General features: G+C 42.2%; 1 protein-coding gene across 1 annotated transcript in view; it reads right to left on the bottom strand.

Annotated features, from left to right (window-relative positions):
• The window catches only part of ufl1 (UFM1-specific ligase 1), a 104,324-nt gene that overhangs the window by 15,665 nt on the left and 65,389 nt on the right, over positions 1–23,270 (bottom strand). Inside the window, exons 11-16 of the mRNA XM_073057501.1 lie at positions 22,492–22,615; positions 17,278–17,394; positions 13,603–13,723; positions 8,898–9,064; positions 4,374–4,504; positions 4,201–4,281 (exon numbers count right to left, since the gene is read on the bottom strand). Of these exons, the coding sequence (XP_072913602.1) occupies positions 4,201–4,281; positions 4,374–4,504; positions 8,898–9,064; positions 13,603–13,723; positions 17,278–17,394; positions 22,492–22,615 (741 nt within the window). The remainder of the gene's footprint in view (positions 1–4,200; positions 4,282–4,373; positions 4,505–8,897; positions 9,065–13,602; positions 13,724–17,277; positions 17,395–22,491; positions 22,616–23,270) is intronic.

Here is a 23,270-nt window from a genome sequence, read left to right as displayed (position 1 = left end):
GTTATGATCAAACTAATTGTTTGGAATCAGATGACCTCGCCTGGGGTAGCAAGGCTGAGTGTGTATGCACCCGCAGCGCCACCCTGCCCCTGACACTCCTTCTCTGCCACCTGTCCCACGCCCCTCCCGCAATGTTCTTCACTCCTGCCAGATTTACAAACTCTCTCTCCATTCCTCATTGACAAACACAGTACTGTGCAAAAGGCTTAGGCACATATATCAAGTGAGGGTGCCCAAGACAAATCTGCATGCTGTAGATGAAAATCTGATAATGATGAGAGTGATGCCAGACTGCTTTTCCTTGAGATTCATAAGTGAAAGCTAACAGGATACAAGCAATATCACTTACACTAGCAGTGAATGGCATTTCAAAGATACTGAATTGAAGCCTGCTGTTATCCAACTGAGAATTCTTATGGAGAAAATATCATTCCTGTGGGAAGGACAAGACTGCCCAGCCACTCAGTGTTAACTGGATGACATCACTGTTACTGGTAAGGATGAGAAGGAACATCTCCAAAATGTAAGACGGTGTAAAAAAATCTCAAGATGATATTACAATAACCAACAAGCCACATTGGGCTTGTATGTGGTAAAGAGAGGTGGACCAGCATTGTGGGGCCATGATTGCCCGAGACCACTACAACTTGAATGGAGATCCAGCCATCATTTGCATGCCACATCCCTAATAGACTTAAGTGGAAGAAAATTTAAGAAAGGTACTGGATGATGCCACAGCAGTCTTCCGGACAGCAGTGGAAAATACAAACATATCAAAGGTAAAATAGTGTTAAGTGAAAATGCCAGACCCAGGTTTTACAAGGCCTGCCCAGTTCCTTATACCATTTGTAATAAAGTAGTCAGTGAACTAGGTCGCATAGCTGAAGGAATTCTTTCCAACGCTGACTGGAGCCCATGGGCAACACCAGTGGTCCTGGTAGCTCAGAAGGATGGGTCTGGTAGGATCTGTGGTGATTTTAATCTCACCACCAACCTAGTATTGAAAGTAGATCAAAAGCCTCTTCCCAGGTTACTGCATACCTTTGCAAACCTTTCTGAAGGAAAACACTTGAGCAAAGTGGACTTAGCCCAGGCCTTTCTACAGATAGAGCTAGAAGAAGAGTCCAACGTATTTCTCACTTCGGGGGACCAGTGGTGTTGCTCAGGGGTCAGTACTGGGAGCGCTAGCTTTCACATGGTTTCTCAGTGATTTAGATAATGGAATTGATGGCTTTGTGGCAAAGTCTGCAGATAATACGAAGATAGCGCAAAAAAGAGGCAGACGGAATACACTGTTGGGAAATGTATGATAATGTATTTTGGTAAAAAGAACAACAGTATGGACTATTATCTGAATGGGGAGAAGGTTCAAACATCAGAGGTGCAGAGAGACTTAGGAGTCTTTGTGCAAGACTCCTGGAAGGTTAATTCACAGGTCGAATCTGTGGTAAAGGTGGCAAATGCAATGTTGACATTATTTCAAGGGGAATAGAATATAAAAGCAAGGAGATAATGCTGAGCCTTTATAAGACATTAGTCAGGCCGCTGTCGGAGTACTGTCAACAGTTTTGGGCCCCATATCTCAGAAAGGATGTACTGTCATCCGATAGAGTCCAGAGGTGGTTTATGAGGATGATTCTGGGAATGAAGGGGTTAACATGGAGGAGTGTTTGCCAGCTTTGAGCCTGTACTCACTGGAATTTTGAAGAATGTGGGGGGAATCTCATTGAAACTTACTGAATGTTGAAAGGACTAGATAGGGTGGATGTGCAGAGGATGATTCCTACTGTGGGAATATCTAGATTTACAGGGCCACAGAGTGATGAATCTGTGGAATGCTCTGCTACAGTCTGTGGTGGAGGCCAAGTCCGTGGGTATATTTAATGCAGAAGCTGATCGTTTCCTGATCGGTCAGGGCATCAAAGGAAATGGTGAGAAGGCAGGTGTATGGGGTTGAGTGGGATCCAGGATCAGCCATTAGCAGACTTGATGGGCTGAATGATCTAATCCTGCTCCTATATCTTATGGTCTCACCATAAACACTCACAAAGGGGCTTATCGCTACAATCCGCTTACTTTTGGAGTAGCATCTGCACACTTTTACAAAATGATGGATTAGGTGATGCAAGACCTTCCAGGCACTAGTGCCACCTAGATGACGTCATTGTTACTGGTAAGGAGGACAAGGAACCTCTCCAAAATCTCAAGATGGCATTAAAAAGATTAGAAGATTTATGGGCTCAGACAAGAAGCGTGAATTCTTTAAACTAAGCATCACTTACTATGGTCACACCATTGACACACAATTATTACACTTGTGTGCTGAGGAAATTGAAGCACTGTTTTATCCTTCAAGGCCAAAGGATGTGTCACAGTTGTGCTCCATTTTAGGATTTGTTAATTACTGTAACAGGTTGCTGCCAAACCTGGCTACTGTGCGAATCCCTTGAACTCATTACTACGGATCGGGAAGCAAAAGCAACGGACAAAGCAGTGTGAGGTGGCTTTCCAAAGGGCAAAGGAAATGGTGTTGGCAGACACTATATTTACACATTGTTATTCTCATTGTCCAGTGAAGTTTACCCTCGTTACTGATCATCAACTACTAGCGTCCATTTTCAATCCACAGAAGGGTGTTCCACTTATAGCAGCAGCATGAATGAAGACATGGGCTCTGTTTCTTGGAGGACACAATTAAAAGGTCAAATTCAAGAGGGCATCTTATCACGAAAATGCTGATGGTTTGTCCCATTTACCCTTGGAAAAGGACATTCCTGAAAAATGGACAAAAGAGGACACTCCTGTTGACGTATTCTCTATTGTGCAAATCAGAAGTCTCCTTATTAAGGCAGAGATGATCCAAAGGGAAATCAGAAAAGACCCCACAATGTCTTAGGTCAACATAGCCACCAAAAATGGCAAGAACATGCAGCAGAAATTCCACTTCCCCTATTTTTACCTGCATCAGAATGAACTTGCCCTTGACAGAGGTTGCCTGAGAGTTCTATCATCCAAGCTGAGAGCTGAAGTGTTGGAGGAGCCACATGCTGGTCTGCTGGCCTGAGATAGAGCAGCTTGCCAAGCACTGTTTGAGATGCCAACACTTCCAGAAGACGCCAAGAGAAATGTCTTTCCATCCCTGGGAATGGCCTTCATTGCAAAGCAAAGGATCCAAGCGGCAAGAAATGTTCACAATAGCCTCCACTACAGTCTCACACACTGTCGGTGTTTTGAGAAGCCTCTTTGGAAGGACTGATATTCCAGAACACTTAGTGGCCAATGGAGCAGTTTGCTGCAGAACAGTTTCAATCATTCCTGAATATGAATTGACTAAGCCATATTACATCTGCACCATACCACCCAATACAAATAGCTCGACGGAAAGGTTTGTCCAGAGTCTAAAGAACGCACTGTGAGTAACGTCAGCACAACACACTACACTGACACTGAATCAGCAGCTCGCCACCTTCCTCGTTTATCAGAATGCAGCACCCTCCACAACCAACAACTCGCCAGCTCTGCTCTTCCTGGGTCGCCCCTTGCACTCGTGCTTGGATCTCCTCAAATGCAGTACCAGGAGTATGTGAGACAAGATGAGGGCTCCTTAAACAAGGAGCTTCAATAGTTCACTCCTGGACAAGCAATGTACCCTGAACTTTGAGAAGGGGTGAGAGGGGAAACAGAACGGGGAATGGAAAAAGAGAGAGGAGGGGGCAAAGCTAACTACTAGAAGGAGAGCTTGTTCTGAGAGTCAGAAGGAGATCTCAGGACATATATCAGAAGCACTGCATAAGCCTTGTCAAAGATGACTTCCATCCTTCCCATAATCTCTTCACCCTCCTGCTGTGAGGCAGAAGGTACTGAAGAACTGTCCAGCTGGGTAACCTCTTCCCCCAGGCTGTTAGAATACTTAACATCCTGCTGCCACTCAGCACACAGGTACACCTTGTCTCAATGCCCTGCCGCCGTGACTGTATGTACTGTGTCGTAACTATATGTTCTGTGTACATCCTGGCTCCAGAGGAGTGGTGTTTCATTTAGCTGTATACATGCGCATAGCTGAATGACAATAATAATTAATTTGAACCTATGGAAAACCCTACATCCTACCATCGTCTAACTTGAGCTTGCACACAATGGCAAGAAGTGTCTGTGAAAACAGGTTGAGGAAAAAGCACTTACTGAACAATCAAAACTTACTTTGCCATTCAGTGAATTATGAAGCTTCAAAAGAGGACCTCTGGTTTCCTCGGGTAGTTTTGCCAGAATTTTCAATCTGAGCTGCACATTAAAAAGGATACAACTTTAGCTTAGCACATGCAAAGAGCAAGAATGTTTAGATAGATTACACACAGTTGTTGATTTATCATCACCTCTGAGGTTATTGACGTGTAGTTTTCCACTGCCATCATGAGGTCCCCGGCCACGAAATTGTAAAGGAGATTGCAAATATCAGTGGAAATGGTCTTCAACAAGTGCTTTTCTAATTGAACTTGTGTGTCATCTAAAATATTCAAGAACATCATTTGTTTTCATGGTACAATTAACAACATGAGCAGTGAGCTAGATAAGATCAACAAACATATACTCAGTGGCTACTTCATTTGGTAGGTACACTTGTACCTCCTACTCGTTAATGCAAATACCCAATCAGCCAATCATGTGGCAGCAACTCAATGCATAAAAGCATGCACACATGGTCAAGAGGTTCAGTTATTATTCAGACCAAACATCAGAATGGGGAAGAAATGTGATCCAAGTGACTTTGACCATGGAATGATTGTTGGTGCCATATGGGGCAGTTGAGTTATCTTAGAAACTGAGCTCTTATAATTTTTGTGCACAACCACCTCTAGAGTTTACAGAGGATGGTGAGGAAAGCAAACAAAACAGCTTTGTGGGTGAGAACAGCCTATTTATGAGAGGGGTTAGAGGAGAGTGGCCTGGCTGGTTCAAGCTGACAGGACAGCTATGTTTTGTAACTTCAAAACATTAAACCAAGTCAAAAGGAACAGGGGAGTCCAGGAAATGAGGGATAAACTTTGTTTTTAAGTGAAACACGCATGTATCAGGTGTTAGTGTGGTGACATATGCAACTTGCATATTTCTACATATAACCCATTAATAAATTATTTAAATGAACAAGAATGCCTAATTAAACTATATACACACAAGATTGCTCAAATATTATTGAAATACTAAATACATAACAAGGAAGGCGACCATAACTCTAATAGCCCCATGTTACAAAAGTGGTGTGCAAAAGAGCATCTCTGAACACAGAACACGTCGAACCTTGAAGTGAATGGGCTACAATAGCAGAAGACCCCACCAGGTTCCACTTCTGTACCTAATGAGGAGGCTTCAGTGACCTAACTTTCAGTGGATGGGCCTCTGCGTACTCTTGTGAATGAACAATCACACAGTGGCCGCCTCCTGTATCTAATAAATTGGCTATTGAGTGTATGTTCACTTTCAAATTCTCAATAAAACTCATGGTTGATAAACAACCACACTTCCTGGTTGCATAATGCAAAATGGTCACTGCAACATTCCTTAGAAAATGTCTGCTGTACAGAGGATGTTTGAAGAGATTTATAATAATTGAAACAGCAAATACAAATACAGGCTGATTGCTGAAAGCAATCACGCCACGTTTAAAAAAGTAATCATACACCACTCCTGCTGTTTACTAATCGAAGTACTGTTGATAGCAGAAATCTGAAATTAAAGAAAATGGTCAGAAAGGAAAGATAATAATATTTCATTTCAATGACCTTTTAACAGAAAGGGATATGGATAGAGTTGCAATTGGTTTTGGCAAATTTGCCTTCTTCACCACAGATTGGACCTGTAAATTAACCTTCTGGGAGTCTTACACAAGGACTCCTAAGTCCCTCTGCACCTCTGATGTTTGAACCCTCTCCCCATTTAGATAATAGTCCACACTTTTGTTCCTTTTACCAAAATGCATTATCATACATTTCCCAACACTGTATTCCACCTGCCACCTTTCTGCCCATTCTTCTAATTCGTCTAAGACCTGCTGCAATCACATTCTTTCATCAGCACTACCTACCCTTCAACCTATCTTTATATCATCTGCAAACTTTGCCACAAAGCCATCATTTCCATCACCGCTGAAGGCCAACACACTATACACCTTCTTAACCACCCAATCAACTTGTGTGGAAACTTTGAGGGATCTTTGTACGTGGTCCCCAAAATCACTCTGTTCCTCCACACTACTAAGAATCCTGCCATTAAACTTGTACCCTGTGCTTTACACAACACACACAAAATGCTGGTGGAACACAGCAGGCCAGGCAGCATCTATAAGGAGAAGCACTGTCAACGTTTCGGGCCGAGACCCTTCATCAGGACGACAGTGCTTCTCCTATAGATGCTGCCTGGCCTGCTGTGTTCCACCAGCATTTTGTGTGTGTTGTTTGAATTTCCAGCATCTGCAGATTTCCTCTTGTTTACCCTGTGCTTTACCATGTTTACCCTGTGTTTAACTTTCCAAAGTACATAATTTTCTTTTCCTATTTATTCTTAGAGATACAGCACAGAAACAGGCCTAATGAACCCATGCCACCCAATTACACCCATGTGACCAATTAACCTACTAACGTGTACACCTCTGGAGCGTGGGAGGAAACCCACATGGTCATGTGGAGAATAAGTAAACTCTTTACAGACTGTGGCGGCAACTGAACCTGTGTCACTAGCGCTGTAATACCACTACCCTAATTTTCAACTTAAGCATATCTTCCCATCAAGAGGAAAGAGAAAGCAAGTGCTCCTGTTCAGAGTGTGTACCAGAGCACGAGTCTATTTGGAATCTCATGTTTAGCTCTGAGCACTGCTCTGCTCTTTAGGTGAGACATACTGACCTTGGTAAGTGCTGATGGAAGATAGCACAGTGAATTATTTGACATAACAATTCTGAACATTTGTTACTTCACTCCTGATAAAGGGTTTCGGTCCGAAACGTCGTCACTACCTCCTCCCATAGATGCTGTCTGGCCTGCTGAGTTCTGCCAGCATTTTGTGTTTTTATGTATTTCCAGCATCTGCAGATTCACTCGTGTTGCCTCTGAACCTTGAGGGCAACTTCTTTTATTCCACTGCACTTAGATGCTGAAAGGGAACCGGGCGCTACAGTAGCATAGAGGTTAGTGAGACACTACTACAGCTCGGGGCGTTCTGGAGTTCGGAGTTCCATTTAGGCACAGTCTGTAAGGAGTTTGTACCCTGAGTGTGAACCCTGAGTGCTTTGGTTTCTTTGCACTGTCCAAAGGCATAGCATAGATCAACTGGTCATTGTAAATTGTCCTGTGATTAGGTTAGGGTTAATTGGGATGGTCAGGGGTTTCTGGGGTGGCGTGGCTCGAGACTGGAAGGCCCTACTCCATACAGTATTGCTAATTAAATATTCAATACTTTTAAAACTGTGGTTTTGATAGACCATAAGACATTGGAGCAGGATTCCTCCCAGAGTCAGAAGACCATAAGACGAAGGAGCAGAATTTGGCCACTTGGCCCATCAGGTTTGCTCCGCTATTCAACCATAGTTGATCTTTTTTTTCTCCTCCTCAGCCCCACTCACCAGCTTTCTCAAGAACCTATCAATCTCTGCTGTAAATACACCCAACGACCTGGTCTCCACAGCTGCATGTGGCAACAAATTCCACAATTTCTCCATATCTCTGCTTTAAATGGGTGTCCCTGCATCCTGAGGTTGTGCTCTCCTGTGCTAGACTCTCCCACCATGGGAAACATCCTTTGCACATCTACTCTTGTCTAGGCCTTTCAACATTCAAAAGGTTTCAATCAGATCCCCCCCGCATCCTCCTAAATTCCAATGAGTACAAACCCAGAGCTATCAAACATTTGTTGCATGATAACCCTTTCATTCCTGGAAGCAGCTTTGTGAACTTCCTCTGAACCCTCTCCAATGTCAGCACATCTTTTTGAGATGAGAACCCCGAAACGGTTCACAATATTCAAGGTGAGGCCTCACCAGTGCCTTATAAAACCTCAGCATCACATCCTTGCTCTTGTATTCTAGACCCCTTGAAATGAATGCTAACATTGCATTTGCCTTCCTCTCCTATCTCACCAAGTACCCCAATACCTCATCCTTAACAATTGACTCCAACATCTACCCAGCCACTAAGGTCAGGCTAACTGGTCTATAATTTCCTTTCTGCTGCCTTCCTCCTTTCTTAAAGAGTGGAGTGACATTTGCAATTTTCCAGTCCTCGGGCACCATGCCAGAGTCCAGTGATTTTTTAAAGATCATTACTAATGCCTCCACAATCTCTATTGCTACCTCTTTCAGAACCCTGGGGTACAGCTCATCAGGCTCGGGTGACCTTAGGTTTTTCAGCATTTTGAGCACCTTCTCCCTGGTAATAGTAACTACACTCACATCTCCTTCCTCACTCTCTTCAACATCTGGCACATTGCTAGTGTCTTCCACTGTGAAGAATGAAGCAAAATACTCATTTAGTTCATCTACCATCTCCTTGACCCCCCCCCCCCGTTATTATTTCTCCAGCCTCATTTTGTAGCAGTCCTGTATCCATTCTCACCTCCCTTTTATTTTTCTACATACTTGAAAAAGCTTTTATTATCCACTTTGATATTGCATCAGAATTAATTTTAGTTCTTTCTTCTTTGATCACCATCACGCTACGTAGATAGAAGACAATCCAGCTTGCATGGCCTAATACTATGCTGGTACATCACAGGTAACTTACAAGACCTCAGCGGATTTTAGTATTGTGTAAACTGGTTCGATAACACTTCCACAAAGCCCCATCACTTCCTTGGGAACACCTCACTGATTTGAGGAAGTACAAATCCTGATTCATGTAGTGAGATTTTACCTGTAAAGAGCTTGGCTCCCTTCTCAAACAACTTTATATTGTTGTGGAACTGTGAGACCTCCTCCTGTAGTTCTTTCACCGTCTTTTTCCGACTTGCCCCTGAGGTAGAGGAGGCAGTGGATGTGAACACCGTATGTAACACTTCCTGATAACTTTTATTTAAAGGTCTGTTAAAGAGATGAATGATAAATATCAGTTCACAAGAACAGAGCATCTGTTTTTGGAATATATATATATTTATTCAGGGTGCAATTGCATTTCATTATTCAAACCAATATAGATAACACAAGTAATAAGTTTGTCAGTTAACCATATATTAAACAATGTTAATTCTGAGATTCTGCAGTTGCTGGAAATCAGAGTAACAAATGCTGGAGCAACTCAGGTCATATGCAGTTTTTGTTGATTCTATTGTGTTTCTTTCTTTTTTCTATGAATGCCCACAAGAAGGTTATTCTCAGGGTAGTATATGGTGACATATACAGTACTGTGCAAAAGTCTTAAATATATATAGCTAGAGTACCCAACACTTTCGCACAGTACTGCATAATTAATTAAAATAGGAAGGTGGTTAGGGAACAGAACTAAGAACACTTAGCTTTGCATTAACTGAGCAGTAATGTGTCATTTGGTAACTGGAAAGATAATATACAGCACTGTGCAGAAGTATTTTAAACACACACACACACACACACGTGTCCCCCGCTTTACAAAAGACCTACATTAGTAGCCTGTTTTCGCATTACAAAGAGGATTTTTGCTTTTACGAAATTTTTTCCCATATAAATGAATGGTTCTTCACTTTACGCCATTTTGGCTTGAAATGAAATAAACAGCCCTCCATTTTTCTATTAATGTCTTAATGTGGCTCAGAATCCAATCGCTTCTGGTAAAACTTTTGATGTTTGGATCCAGCAGCTTTAAAAGTTGTAAAACAGGTTGCAGAGGGAATATGCAGATCTCCCTCCCTTTTTTGCGACTTGCTGACTGCCACTGAACATCCAGGATGCATGAGCCTTTGGCTCAACATCTAGCCTTGGCAAGTCTAGATTTCTGACACGTAACACTTCAAAATGATCCCTAAGTGTCATCCAGCACAGAAAGAGGCTTTTCTATTTTACCTATTGGTTATTATCTCATCAATATCACCATTATGCGCCATGTCATATGGCGTGGGCGATGATCGTCTTCCATCCCTCTTTAATCGGATCACTGCTTGTGGGGAAGACCCCTTCACACTGTTGTTCATACTGTTTCCCCTTTCCAGCACCATGTAGGCTTCCACGCCATGGCACTGCTAAAGAATTCCTACATGTTGTGAGAATATTTTATTTATTGAAAGATACAGTGCAGAACAGGCCCTTCCGGCCCAGTAACCCACCAATTTAACCCTAGCCTAAATATAGAACCATTTACAACAACCAATTAACCTACAAACCAGTATGTCTTTGGACTGTGGGAGGGAACTGGAGCACCCGGAGGAAAACACCACATTCAGAGGAATGACGTACAAACTTCTTACAGACGGCACTGGAATTGAACTCTTAACTTCAATAACACAAGCCATAATAGTGTCACACTCATTGCTACGCTACCGTGGCGCCTGTCTCCCATCGCCTCCTTAGGGTAATGTGATTCAGCTCCCACTACTCTGAAGGTGAAAAAGTCCTTAAATACTTGCGACTACATGTGTTACTTCTGGGTGCTCTGGTCTTCTCCCACATCCCAAATACAGGTTATGTAACTGGGCAGTGAGGGCTCATTGGGCTAGAAGGGCCTGATGCTGTGCTGTATCTCGATCTTCAATCAAATCTTCTTTAAATTTCCCACCTGTTACTCTGAACCTGAGCTGGTTGTACATCCCTACTATTAGGAAATATTACCCAGAAATAGTGGTGTCTCAAAGGTTTAACTGTCTCTCAAAGGTTGAACTTTCATAATTTTGGTCTCTCAACAAGTGCCCGTGGTATTGTTTAATATAATTTTGTATACCTCAATACAGATCCCTCGACGTTTCCACACAAGTTGAGAGGGTTGTTAAGAAGATGTATGGTGTGCTGGCCACTGATTGGGGGATTGAGTTCCAGAGGTATGAGATACTGTTGCAGCTCTATAAAACGCTGGGTAGACTATAATGTGTTCAGTTTTGGATGCCTCATTATAGGAAGGGCATATAAGCTTCAGAGAGTTCGGGGAGATTTACCAGGATGCTGCTGGGCTCAGTGAGCATGTCTTATGAGGACAGGCTGAACAAACAAGGGCTTGTCTCTTTGGAGTAAAGGAGGATGAGCAGTGACTTGATAAGACGTACCAGATGATAGGCATAGATTGAGTGCACAGCCACATTCTCCCTGGGTGGAAATGGCTGATTAAGGAGGCATAATTTTAAGGCGATTGGAGGGAAGTATGTTAGTAGTTTCTTTTTAAACACAGAGAGTGGTGGGTGCATGGAACGTGCTGCCAGGGGTGGTGGGAGAGGCAAATACATTAGGGACATTTAAAAAAATTCTTAGATAGACTCATGAATGACAGAAGAATCAAGGACTGTGGGAGGGAAGGGTCTGACTGATCGTGGAGTAGGTTAAAAGTTCAGCACAAGGTCATAGATCAAAGACTTGTAATGTACTCTAGTATTCTATGTTCTATTAAGGCTCCTTCCAGCTATCCATCCTCTAAATGGATCCATTCCTGCCTGTGGCCATCAAACTTTACAACTCCTCCCTCGGAGTGTCAGACATCCTGAGCCAATAGGCTGGTCCAGGACTTATTTCCACTTGGCATGATTAACTTATTATTATTTAATTATTTATGGTTTTATATTGCTATATTTCTACACTATTCTTGGTTGGTGCGACTGTAACGAAACCCGATTTCCCTCGGGATCAATAAAGTATGTCTGTCTGCCTTGTCTGTCTGTAAAGAAAACAAACCTACCTTTCAACTCTCTTCTCATGACTGACACGGTTAACCTAAGGCAGCACTCTTGAGTTGGCCGTAGGATTGTATCGTGGCTGTAAGGGGTTTCTCCTTCTATGTTACTGCTAAGGCTAATAAAATGGCTTCTTTGTTATTTTAAAAGTAAAAATACTTCTTTGTTGTGGCAACTGATGAGAGAGAGCTTTCTTTCGCAGTTTATTTGGGTTATAATTACTGATAACTAGAATTGTATTCATTTGTTAACTAATTGGGATAGATGTTATTCTTTCTTGTGGGTCTGTAAGCCAGTGTTGTGCGGACTTTTGGGGAGACGGCGCAAGGAGGTTAGAGGGAGAAGATGCGATGCTGTAAGCTGGGCAACGGAACGGACCCTGAGCGGGGGTCTGAGGCCCAGGGTTTTCAGCGAGGAGAGGAGACGAGGACAGATTCGTGTGGAGCGTCTGGTCGACCACTGTAGTTGTTCCCAGGCGGCGGGTCGAGGAGGTCGGAGGGGATCGAGTGGTGGCCAGAAGACTTTGTTAACTGAGCTCCAATGGTTGTGCACGAAGTGGTTGAACTTTGATAAGTTTGGCACCTTTTACTTTTTCCTTTTATATTGTGTCTCTATTAAGTACATAGTTCCAGTATGATCTATAAAGTGTAATCATTTAATCACATATGGTGTACTGTCTGTTATTTGGCGTGGTGAGGACATTACTCAGCATCCACACAAGCTGATTACGCAGTTTGACGGGGCCGAAGGCTGCTCCCCCTAGACGGAAGCGAGCTGAGCGAGCCTGAGGCGACCCAGGGGCTACATGGCCATGTAGCTTCAATATTTGGGCCTCCTGGTGTCACTTATTGTTTAAATTCTTTAATCTAATTTGTATTGTTTCTCAACCATTTAAAAATACTTATTACAGTGTACACCTTCTTCTACCATGTGTAGTTGTCTGGAGCTCAATGGATGGGATTAACAGTACAGCAAGCTGCAGAGAAAACAGTACTTTACCTGTATAAGGACATGAGAGACATCCGAACAGAAATAGGAACGGCACAGTTGCAATACTTTACATGCCAACGATCACCATTCAGGGTTCAATTCTCACCTGTTTGTAAGAAGTTTGTGTGTTCTCCTCATGACCGCGTAGGTTTCCTCCCACATTGCAAAATGTACAGGTCAGGGATGGTGGGTGAGATGTGGGCATGCTATGTTACTGCTGGAAGCACGGCAGCACTTGCGGACTGTCCTCAGCACAATCCTCGGACTGTGTTGGTGGCTGACGCAACAATGATGCATTTCACTTTATGTTCCAGTATACATACGACAAATAAAGCTAATCTTTCTTTCGTTTAACTGATAAGCCAGAACACTGGCTCTGTTTTCAGACTGTGGGCACTCGCTGACTGACTATTCAAAACTGTTTGATAGATATCAAGACTCAAACTCAAACACCACAAAAAAACAAAACAAAATGCAGGAAGACCTAAGTATTGATGGAAAGGAATAATCAGTTAATGTTTTGGGCCGAGACCCTTCATCAGTCCTATTTATTCTTTCCTTGCCTTCTGAGTTCCACCAGCATTGTGCATGTGCTACTTGAGATTTCCAGCGTCTGTGCAACGTCGTGTTTGTAGACACCACAAATTCCATCTCAGTTTTCAAATGCCACTGATTTCCCTTCAGACTCTCGTTTCCAATTCATTGCAACAATTATCAATCTAGTTATTTTTGAAAGTGAGTGGACACTTTGTCCAGATAACACTTTTCCATCTGTTAAACTTTTACCTGATCAAATGTTCGGCGAGTTCACTAATCATTTCCTCAGGACATTCCTCGTTATAACTCCTTAAAATGCTTTCAATTTCTTCTTTTGGCAGGAAAAGTACTTCCTTTGGCTTGTGTTTACCTGGAAAATCAAGAACAAAAAAATCTAAAACATCAGTGCAAGTTCTACACCTAATCATTGCTACACAACTCCATAAGACATAGGAGCAGAATTAGGCCATTTGGCCATTCGACTCTGCTCCGCCATTTAATCATGGCTAATCCTTCTCTCCTCAGCCCCACATCTCCCTGATCCTTTGATGCCATGTCCAATCAAGAACCTATCAAGCTCAGCCTTAAATACACCCAACAACCTGGCCGCCACAGCTGCCTGTGGTGATAAATTCCACAAATTCACCATCCTTTGACTAAAGAAATTTCTTCACATCTATCTTTTAAATGGACGCCCCTCCATCCTAGGGTTGTGCCCTCTTGTCCTAGACTTCCCCACCATGGGAAACATCTACTCTGTCTAGGCCTTTCAACATTCAGAAGGTTTAAGTGAGATCCCCCTCACCTTTCTAGATTCCAGCGAGTACAGACCCAGAACTATCAAATGTTCCTCGTATGATAACCCCTTCATTCCTAGATTCATCCTTGTGAACCTCCTCTTGAAATCTGCTCCAATGCCAGAACATCTTTTCCTAGATGAGGAGCCCAAAACTGACCACAATACTCAAGGTCAGGCTTCACCAGTGCCTTATAAAGCCTCAACGTCACATCTATGCTCTTGTATTCTAGCCCAATTGAAATGAATGCTAACATTGCACTTGTCTTCCACACCACTGACTCAACCTGCAAGTTAATCTTAAGGGTGTTCTGCACAAGGAGTCCCTTTGCATCTCAGAGTTTTGGATTTTCTTATTGTTTAGAAAATAGTCTGCACATTTATTTCTACTACCAAAGTGCATGACCATGCATTTTCCAACATTGTATTTCATTTTCCACTTTCTTGCCCATTCTGTTCATCTGTCCAAGTTCTTCTGTAGCCTTCCTGTTTTTTCAACACTACCTGCCCCTCCAGCAATCTTCGTATCATCTCAAACTTAGCAACAATGCCATCTATTCCATCATCTAAATCATTCATATACAGCATAAAAGAAGCGGTCCCAACACTGACCCCTGCAAAATACCACTAGTCACTGGCAGCCAAACAGACAAGGATCGTTATATTCTCACTCACTGCCTCCTACCAACTACCCAAAGCTCCAACCATGGCAGCAACTATCCTAATGCCATGGTCTCTTAACTTGGTAAGCAGCCTTACCTGTGGCACCTAGTCAAATGCTTTCTGAAAATCTAAATATACATCTGCTGCATCCTCTTTATCTATCCTACGTGTAATCTCCCAAAGAATTCCAACAGATTCGTCAACTTTCCCTGAAGGAAACCATGCTGACTTTGACCTATCTTGTCCAGTGTCACCAAGTACACCATAACCTCATCCTTGACAATTGACACTAATATCTTCCCAACCACTGAAGTCAGGCTAACTGGTCTATAATTTCCTTTCTGAAAGAGTGGAGTGACATTTGCAACTTTCCTGTCTTCTGGCACCATGCCAGAAACCAATGATTTTTGAAGGATTATTATCTCCATGATCTCTACCACTACTTCTTTCAGAATCCTAGGGTACAGTTCTGGTCCGGGTGACTTATGTATCCTTAGGTCTTTCGGCTTTTTGAGCACCTACTCCTTGTAATAGTAACTGCACTCACTTCTCTTCCTTCACACCCTTCAACATCTGGCACACTGCTAGTGTCTTCCACAGAGCATACTAATGTAAATTACTCATTTAGTTCATCTGCCATCTCCTTGGCCCCTATTATTATTTCCCCAGCCTCATTTTTTAGTGTTCCTATATCCACTCTCATCTCTCTTTTACACATTTGAACAAGCTTTTACCATCCACTTTGATATTGTTTGCTAACTTGCTTTCATATTTCATCTTTTCTCTTCTAATGATTCTTTTAGTTGCTCTCCATAGGGTTTTAAAGCCTTCCCACTAATTTGTTTTGTTGTATGCCCTCTCTTTTGCCTTTACATTAATTTTGATTTCCCTTGTGAGCCATGGTTGTAATATTTTGCCATATGAGTATTTGTTTGTTTTTGGCATACATCTATCTTGCACTTTCCTCATTTTTCCCAGAAACTCACGCCATTGCTGCTCTGCTGTCATCCCTGCCAACATCTCCTTCCAATTTACTTTAGCTGACTCCTCACTCATATCACTATAATTTCCTTTATTCCACTGTAATACTGCTATATCAGACTTTACTTTCTCCCTATTAAATTTCAAGTTGAATTCAATCATATCGTGATCACTGTCTCCTAAGGGTTCTTTCACCTTAAACTCCCTATTCACCTCAAGCTCATTACATAACACCCAATTCAGTACAGCTGATTCCCTAAAGGAAAAGTGTAGCATTGATATTTCGGGCCAAGAGCATTTGGCAGGACTGCTGAAGGGTTTCAGCCTGAAACACTGACTGTACTCTTTTCCATAGGTACTGCCTGGTCTGCTCAGTTCCTCCAGCATTCTGTGTGTTAACTGAATTTTCAGCATCTGCAGATTTTCTCTCCTTTGTAGCTGATCCCCTAGTAAGCTACATGACAAACTACTCTAAAAATCGTACGCATTCTACAAACTCACTCTCTTGACATCCATTAGTAACCTGATTTTCCCAATTGACCTGCATGTGGAAATCTCCCATGACTATATTAACATTTCCCTTTTCTGTTTCCTGTAGTAATCTGTGGTCCACATCCACAGATACTGTTGGGAGGTCGGTATATAACTGCCATTAGGGTCCTATTAGCCTTGCAGTTTCTTAACCCACGAAGATTCAACATCTATGTCACTTCTTTCTACTGATTTGATGCCATTCTTTACTAGTAGAGCCATGCCGCCCCCTCTGCTGACCTTCCTATCCCTCTGATACAACCTGTAACCTTGGACATCCAGCTCCCAACTACCACCATCCTTCAGCCAAGATTCACTGATGGCCACAACATCATACCTGATAATCTGTAATAGTGCAACAAGATCATCCACCTTATTTCTTATACTCCATGCATTGAGATATAACACTGTACTGTATTTACTCAGAGGATTACAGTACAGGAACAGACCCTTCGGCCCATCTAGTCCATGCCAACCTGTTATTCTGCCTACTATTCACGTACCTTGCCAAATTTCCCTTAATGTTGAATTTGACCCCATATCCCCACTTCCTCTGGCACCCTCCAAGTGAATGTGACTGCCACACTCTCACCACCCTCTGAGTGAAAATGTTCCCTTTAAATATTTTGCCTTTCACCTTTAACCTTTGACCTCTGGTTCTCGTCCCTCAGAGGAAAAAGCTTGCTGGCATTTACCCTATCTATAATTCTGTATACCTCTATCAATTCACCCTCATTCTCCTACGCTCCATGCAATCAAGTCCTAACTTACTCAACCTTTCCGTATGACCCAAGTCCTCAAGTCCTGGCAACGTCCTCATTCATTTTACCTTTATTGATATTGTTCCTATAGGATTTAGCCTCACCAACGTCATGTACAAATGCAACAAATTTACAGGTTCTAATTCACTAATAGTCAGAAAAGAATTACCAGTAATTAGTCCTCACACATACCTGTGCTCTGGGTCTCTTCATCGCTATCTTCATCTTTCTTTCCTCTCTTCTTGCTCTTTCTGGTCCTGATTTCTCTTGCGTTGCCACCGCCTCCTGCTCGGGTACTTCCACTGCCATCTAGTGGAGGACACATGCAATGCAAATATCAGATCAGCTCTCAAAGTGGGATTTTCATCTCCATTTTAGGGATAATATGAATTCAAGTAGGCTTAAACTACTCCTCCTAGGTAATGTTCCATATTACAACAGCATCCTCATGTTGATTCAAACTGAAAATCTGCAGGCTGATTACACTGGGTCAATTGCAAATAAGTTCTCTTTCCGCAATCGGTTTATTATCGTCACTCGTACCAAGATACAGTGAAAACCATGTCTTACATACTGATTCATCATCATCATGATCATTATATGCTGTGTCGTATGATGTGGGCGATCATGGTGAACATAATTGTTTTTAACAAATTTTTTTGCCTTCTTCCGCTACAAGATGGGTGACCGCAGCCATTATCAATACTCTTTCAGAGATTGTCTGCCTGGCATCAGTGGTCACATAACCAGGATTTGTGATGTGCACCAGCTGCTCATACGACTATCCACCTCCTGCTCCTATGGGTTCACGTGGTCCTGATTGGGTGCTAAGCAGGTGCTACACCTTGCCCAAGGCTAGCAGAGAAGGAATGCCTTACACTTCCTTTGGTGGAGATGTATCTCCACCCCGCCACCCAATTATTACATAGTGCATTGAGCTAGAATAAGGTAAAACAATAGCAATGCAGAATAGTGCAAGAGCTACTGAAAAGAGCAAGATCAAAATGAGATAAATTGTGTGGTTTGCTGAAAACAACGACTGCTAACGATGCAGCACATCTAACAAACTAAAGCCATCTTCTATTGATTCGGAAATGTAATCTAGAAAGGATGTCAAATCAAATACAGTGGCATACAAAAGTTTGGGAACCCCTGTTCAAAATTTCTGTTACTGTGAATAGTTAAGTGAGTACAAGATGAACTGATCTCCAAAAGTCATAAATTTAAAGATGGAACATTCCTTTCAACATTTTAAGCAAGATTAGTGTATTATTTTTGTTCTGTACAATTTTAAAGTGAAAAAAAGGAAAGGAGCACCGTGCAAAGGTTTGGGCACCCCAAGAGATTTGAGCACTCAGATAACTTTTACCAAGGTGTTAGACCTTAATTAGCTTGCTAGGGCTATGGCTTGTTCACAGTCATCATTAGGAAAGGCCAGGTGATGCAAATTTCAAAGCTTTATAAATACCCTGACTTCTCAAATTTTGTCCCAACAATCAGCAGCCATGGGTTCCTCTAAGCAGCTGCCTAACACACTGAAAATTAAAATAAATGATGCCCACAAAGCAGGAGAAGGCTATAAGAAGATAGCAAAGCAGTGGTTTCCTCAGTTTGTAATATAATTAAGAAATAGCAGTTAACAGGAACGGTGGAGGTCAAGTTGAGGTCTGGAAGACCAAGAAAACTTTCCAAGAGAATGCTTGTAGGATTGCTAGAAAGGCAAATCAAAACCCCTGTTTGACTGCAAAAGACCTTCAGGAATTTAGCAGACTCTGGAGTGGTGGTGCACTGTTCTACTGTGCAGTGACACCTACACAAATATGACCTTCATGGAAGAGTCATCAGAAGAAAACCTTTCCTGTGTCCTCACCACAAAATTCAGAATCATTAGTTTGCAAAGGATCATCTAAACAAGCCTGATGCATTTTGGAAACAAGTCCTGTGGACTGATGGAAGTAAAAATAGAACTTTTTGGCTGCAATGAGCAAAGGTGTGTTTGGAGAAAAAAGGGTACAGAATTTCATGAAAAGAACACCTCTCCAACTGTTAAGCACAGGGGTGGATCAATCATGCTTTGGGCTTGTGTTGCAGTCTGTGGCACGGGGAACATTTCACTGGTAGAGGGAAGAATGAATTCAATTAAGTACCAGCAAATTCTGGAAGCAAACATCACACCATCTGTAAAAAAGCTGAAGATGAAAAAAGGATGGTTTCTACAACAGGATAGTGATCCTAAACACACCTCAAAATCCACAATCAGAATCAGAATCAGACTTTAATCGCCAAGTACCTATGCACATACAAGGAATTTACTTCCAGCAGATGTTGTCTCTCTGCTCATAAAAATAATAAATATAAATGAAAATATAGATTATACATACAGGTAGTGCAATCCAAGTAATAGTTAGCCGACAGTTAACCGGCAGTTAACTGTTCAGCAAAGTGACCGCAGTAGGGAAAAAACTTCTCCAGTGCCTATTAGTCTTAGTCTGGAAGGATCTGAAGCGCCTACCAGACGGAAGCAGATCAAACAGTCCGTGCGCAGGATGGGAGGAGTCCTTTATGATGTTCCCCGCCCTCTTCTTCAACCTGGAAGAGTACAGGTCCACAATAGAGAGCAGGGAGGCTCCAATGATGCGCTCGGCAGTCCTCACTGTGCGCTGTAGTCTGGTTCTATCCTGCTTGGTGGCGGCTCCAAACCACACAATGATGGAGGTGCACAGGACAGACTCAATGACTGCAGTGTAGAATTGCAGCAGCAATTCCTGAGGCAGACCGTATTTCCTCAAGAGCCGCAGGAAATACATCCGCTGCTGGGCCTTCTTCAGGATGGAGCTGATGTTATGCTCCCACTTCAGATCCTGAGAGATGGTGGTTCCCAGGAACCTGAAGTTCTCCACGGTGGACACAGGGCTGCTGAGGACTGTGTGGTGCGCAAGCCGAAGGTTTTGCTATGGCCCACACAGTCCCCCAACTTAAAATCATTGAAAATCTGTGGATAGACCTTAATGAGCAGTGCATGCAAGACGGCCAAAGAATCTCACAGAACTATAAGCCTTTTGCAAGGAAGAATGGGCGAAAATCCCCAAAACAAGAATTAAAAGACTCTTAGCTGGCTGCAGAAAGTACTTACAAGCTGTGATACTTGCCAAAGAGGATGTTACTAAATACTGACTATGCAGGGTGCCCAAACTTTTGCCTGCCACTGTACATGGAAAGAATGAAGGCAGAGAAAACCAAGATTGACTAACTACACCCTGAACTAAAAAGACAATCTGAAGCAATATACTCTAATAGAAAAGCCTGAAAGTTGTGTCAGTGCCATTTAGCTGTTGGAAGCAATTAGTGCTTCCAATTTTAATAGCACAGAAAAGATCCATTGAATCAATGCCAGCTTCTCGTACTTCTAGTTCCATTCCCCCATTATAAATTCTTTAATATTATATACAGTATTTATATTAAAAAGAATATATTTAAATACATGATTTATAATATATTAATAGTTAATCATTTAATATTTAATTAAATTACATACATATTTTAAGTGTTGCATATAATATTTATAATAAATATTATAAATGCATTAATTCTATGCTAGCTTCTAGAACTTCTATATCAGTTTAATTCTCATATTATAAATCTCTCTGCATAAATAGATCTTTTCTCCATATTTCCCGTCACCTTCTCAACCCTTGGCTTTTGAGTCTGTCACTAACTGTAACAGCATCATGCTGTTTACCTCACCTACACAATTGATGACCTTGTATAGCTCATCAGACATCCTTTCTAACTTCCATTAATCCAAGAACCCGACGTCAGCATTGTAATACTTCTTGTATGAAGTTAATTGCAATGGACCTAAACTCGAGCAGCAGCTTTAGAGTCATCTCATTTCACTATGCTGACCTCTACTCAAAGTTGCTCCATCACTTACACATACATACACACGAATCCCTTTCACTTCAATTATCTTGACCAGCAAATCTCTGCCAGTTTGGTAGCTGGTGAGAAGTTTTGCATTATAGCCAACCCCATTCTTGGTGCTTTAGGGATTCCATCACTGCAATATTGCAAACCAAGGGTAAACTGGTTACCTATTGAATGCCTGCAAGAAAATGAATGTCAGAGTAGTATCATCATCATGTGCCTAATTATCTCCATATGACATGGGCGATCATGGTCTTTCTGGGCAGAGTCTTTACACGACAGATGACCCTAGAATTATCAATACTTTAGATTGCCTGGCATCAGTGGTCAAATGACCAGCACTTGTGATACGTACCAGTTGCTTATACAACCATCCACCACCTTCTCCAACGGGTTCACGTGACCCGGACCGGGGGCGAGGGCTAAGCAGGTTTCTACATCCTGCCCAATGGTGACTTGCAGGCTAGTGGAGGGAAGGGTCGCCCTGCAGCTCTATTGGTAGAGACGCAACTCCACTCTGCCACCCATCAGAGTAGTACATTGTATTTAACAATACTGGGTGAAACAGGTCCTTCTGGCCCTTCAAGCTCCATCTCCCCAGCAACCCCACAAGCTCCATCGCCCCAGCAACCCCCCAAGCTACATCGCCCCAGCAACCACACAAACTCCATCGCCCCAGCAACCCCCCCAAGCTCCATCGCCACAGCAACCCCCCAAGCTACATCGCCCCAGCAACCCCTAAGATCCATCGCCCCAGCAACCATGGGACAATTTACAATGGCCAATCAACCTATCTGGAACATCTTTGGATTGTACTCAGGGAAAACCCATGAATACCACAGGGAGAATGTACAGACTCCTTAAAAAGGACGTTGAATTTGAACTCCAAACTCTAGAATGTCCAGAGTTGTAATAGTGTAGCGCTAACGGCAAAGCTACCGTGGCACCCAAGTGCTTTGAGAATAAAATTTACTTTGACTTTGAACAAGATTGTGACTTTCTTTAATATTTGCAAGAAATACTAAATTGCAGTCTTTAATGAAAACAATGAGATAATTCCTATAGAGGGGGAAGTCTAGGACCAGAGAGACCAGCCTCAGAACAGAAGGACGTACCTTTTGAACAGAGGTGAAGAAGATTTTGTCTAACCAGAGGGTTGTGAATCTGTGGAATCCATTGCTACTGATGGCTGTGAAGACCAAATCACTGGGCATATTTACAGCAGAGACTGATGGGTTCTTGATTAGTCAGGATGTCAAAAATACAGGGAGAAAGCAGGAGAGTGAGGGCTGAGAGGGATATCAGCCACTATAGAATGGTGGAGTAGACTCAGTGGGCTGAATGGCAAATGGTATTATAATTTTAATTCTGTTGTTTTAAATATTGTGATTTCATTCAAGTTTTCAAAGCCTTCAAGGAAAGTCAGTAAAAGTAAATACACACAAATAAATTCATGAACTTCATGATACATAAACCAACCTAATGCTTTCTTCTTCCTGTCCTCTCGCTTGTCCTTTTTAACCGAGATCATACTTTCTGCAATAATGGCAGCTTGCTTCAGGTCCTCCTCTGTTAACACATGTGCATGATTGTTCTGCAACTCCTGACAGAGTGAGCAATAGGCAATGGATAAATGTACAAAAAAAAAACAGGATAGTTGGAAAAGCAAATACAACATTTTATGTTAACTTGTTAATCTTCAGGGCTTGTGCTAATACTATTTTGTGACTATATAACTACATGTGCTGTGTGTGATTATGCTGTAAGCAGAAACCAGGAAATTATAGGCTGCTGATTCTGACATCAATTGTGGGGAAGTTATTGGAAGGTATTCTAAGGGACTGGATATGTAAGCGTTTGGATAGAGATAAATAACAGTCAGCATGGGATCGCAACTTTTCACATTGTTTGCCAATGATTTGGATACAAAAATGATACGAGGATAGGTGGAGGGGTAGGTATTGCCAATGAAAGAATGTGATTGCAGCAGGACTGAGACAAATTGGAAGAATGGGCAATAAGTGGCAGACGGAATCCACTGTTGGGAAATGTATGATAATGCATTCTGGTAAAAGGAGCCATAATGTGGACTATTATCTAAAAGGGGAGAAGGTTCAAACATCAGAGGTGCAGAGGGGCTTAGGCGTCCTCGTGCAAGACTCCCAGAAGGTTAATTTACAGGTTGAGTCTGTAGTAAAGGAAGTAAATGCAAGGTTGACATTATTTCAAGAGGAATAGAATATAAAAGCAAGGTAATA

Source organism: Hemitrygon akajei, chromosome 9 (genome assembly GCF_048418815.1).
Source record: "Hemitrygon akajei chromosome 9, sHemAka1.3, whole genome shotgun sequence".
In the NCBI taxonomy this organism is placed as follows: domain Eukaryota; kingdom Metazoa; phylum Chordata; class Chondrichthyes; order Myliobatiformes; family Dasyatidae; genus Hemitrygon; species Hemitrygon akajei.
Note: the sequence above shows the minus strand (reverse complement) of the source record. Positions and strands in the feature narration are given on the sequence as shown.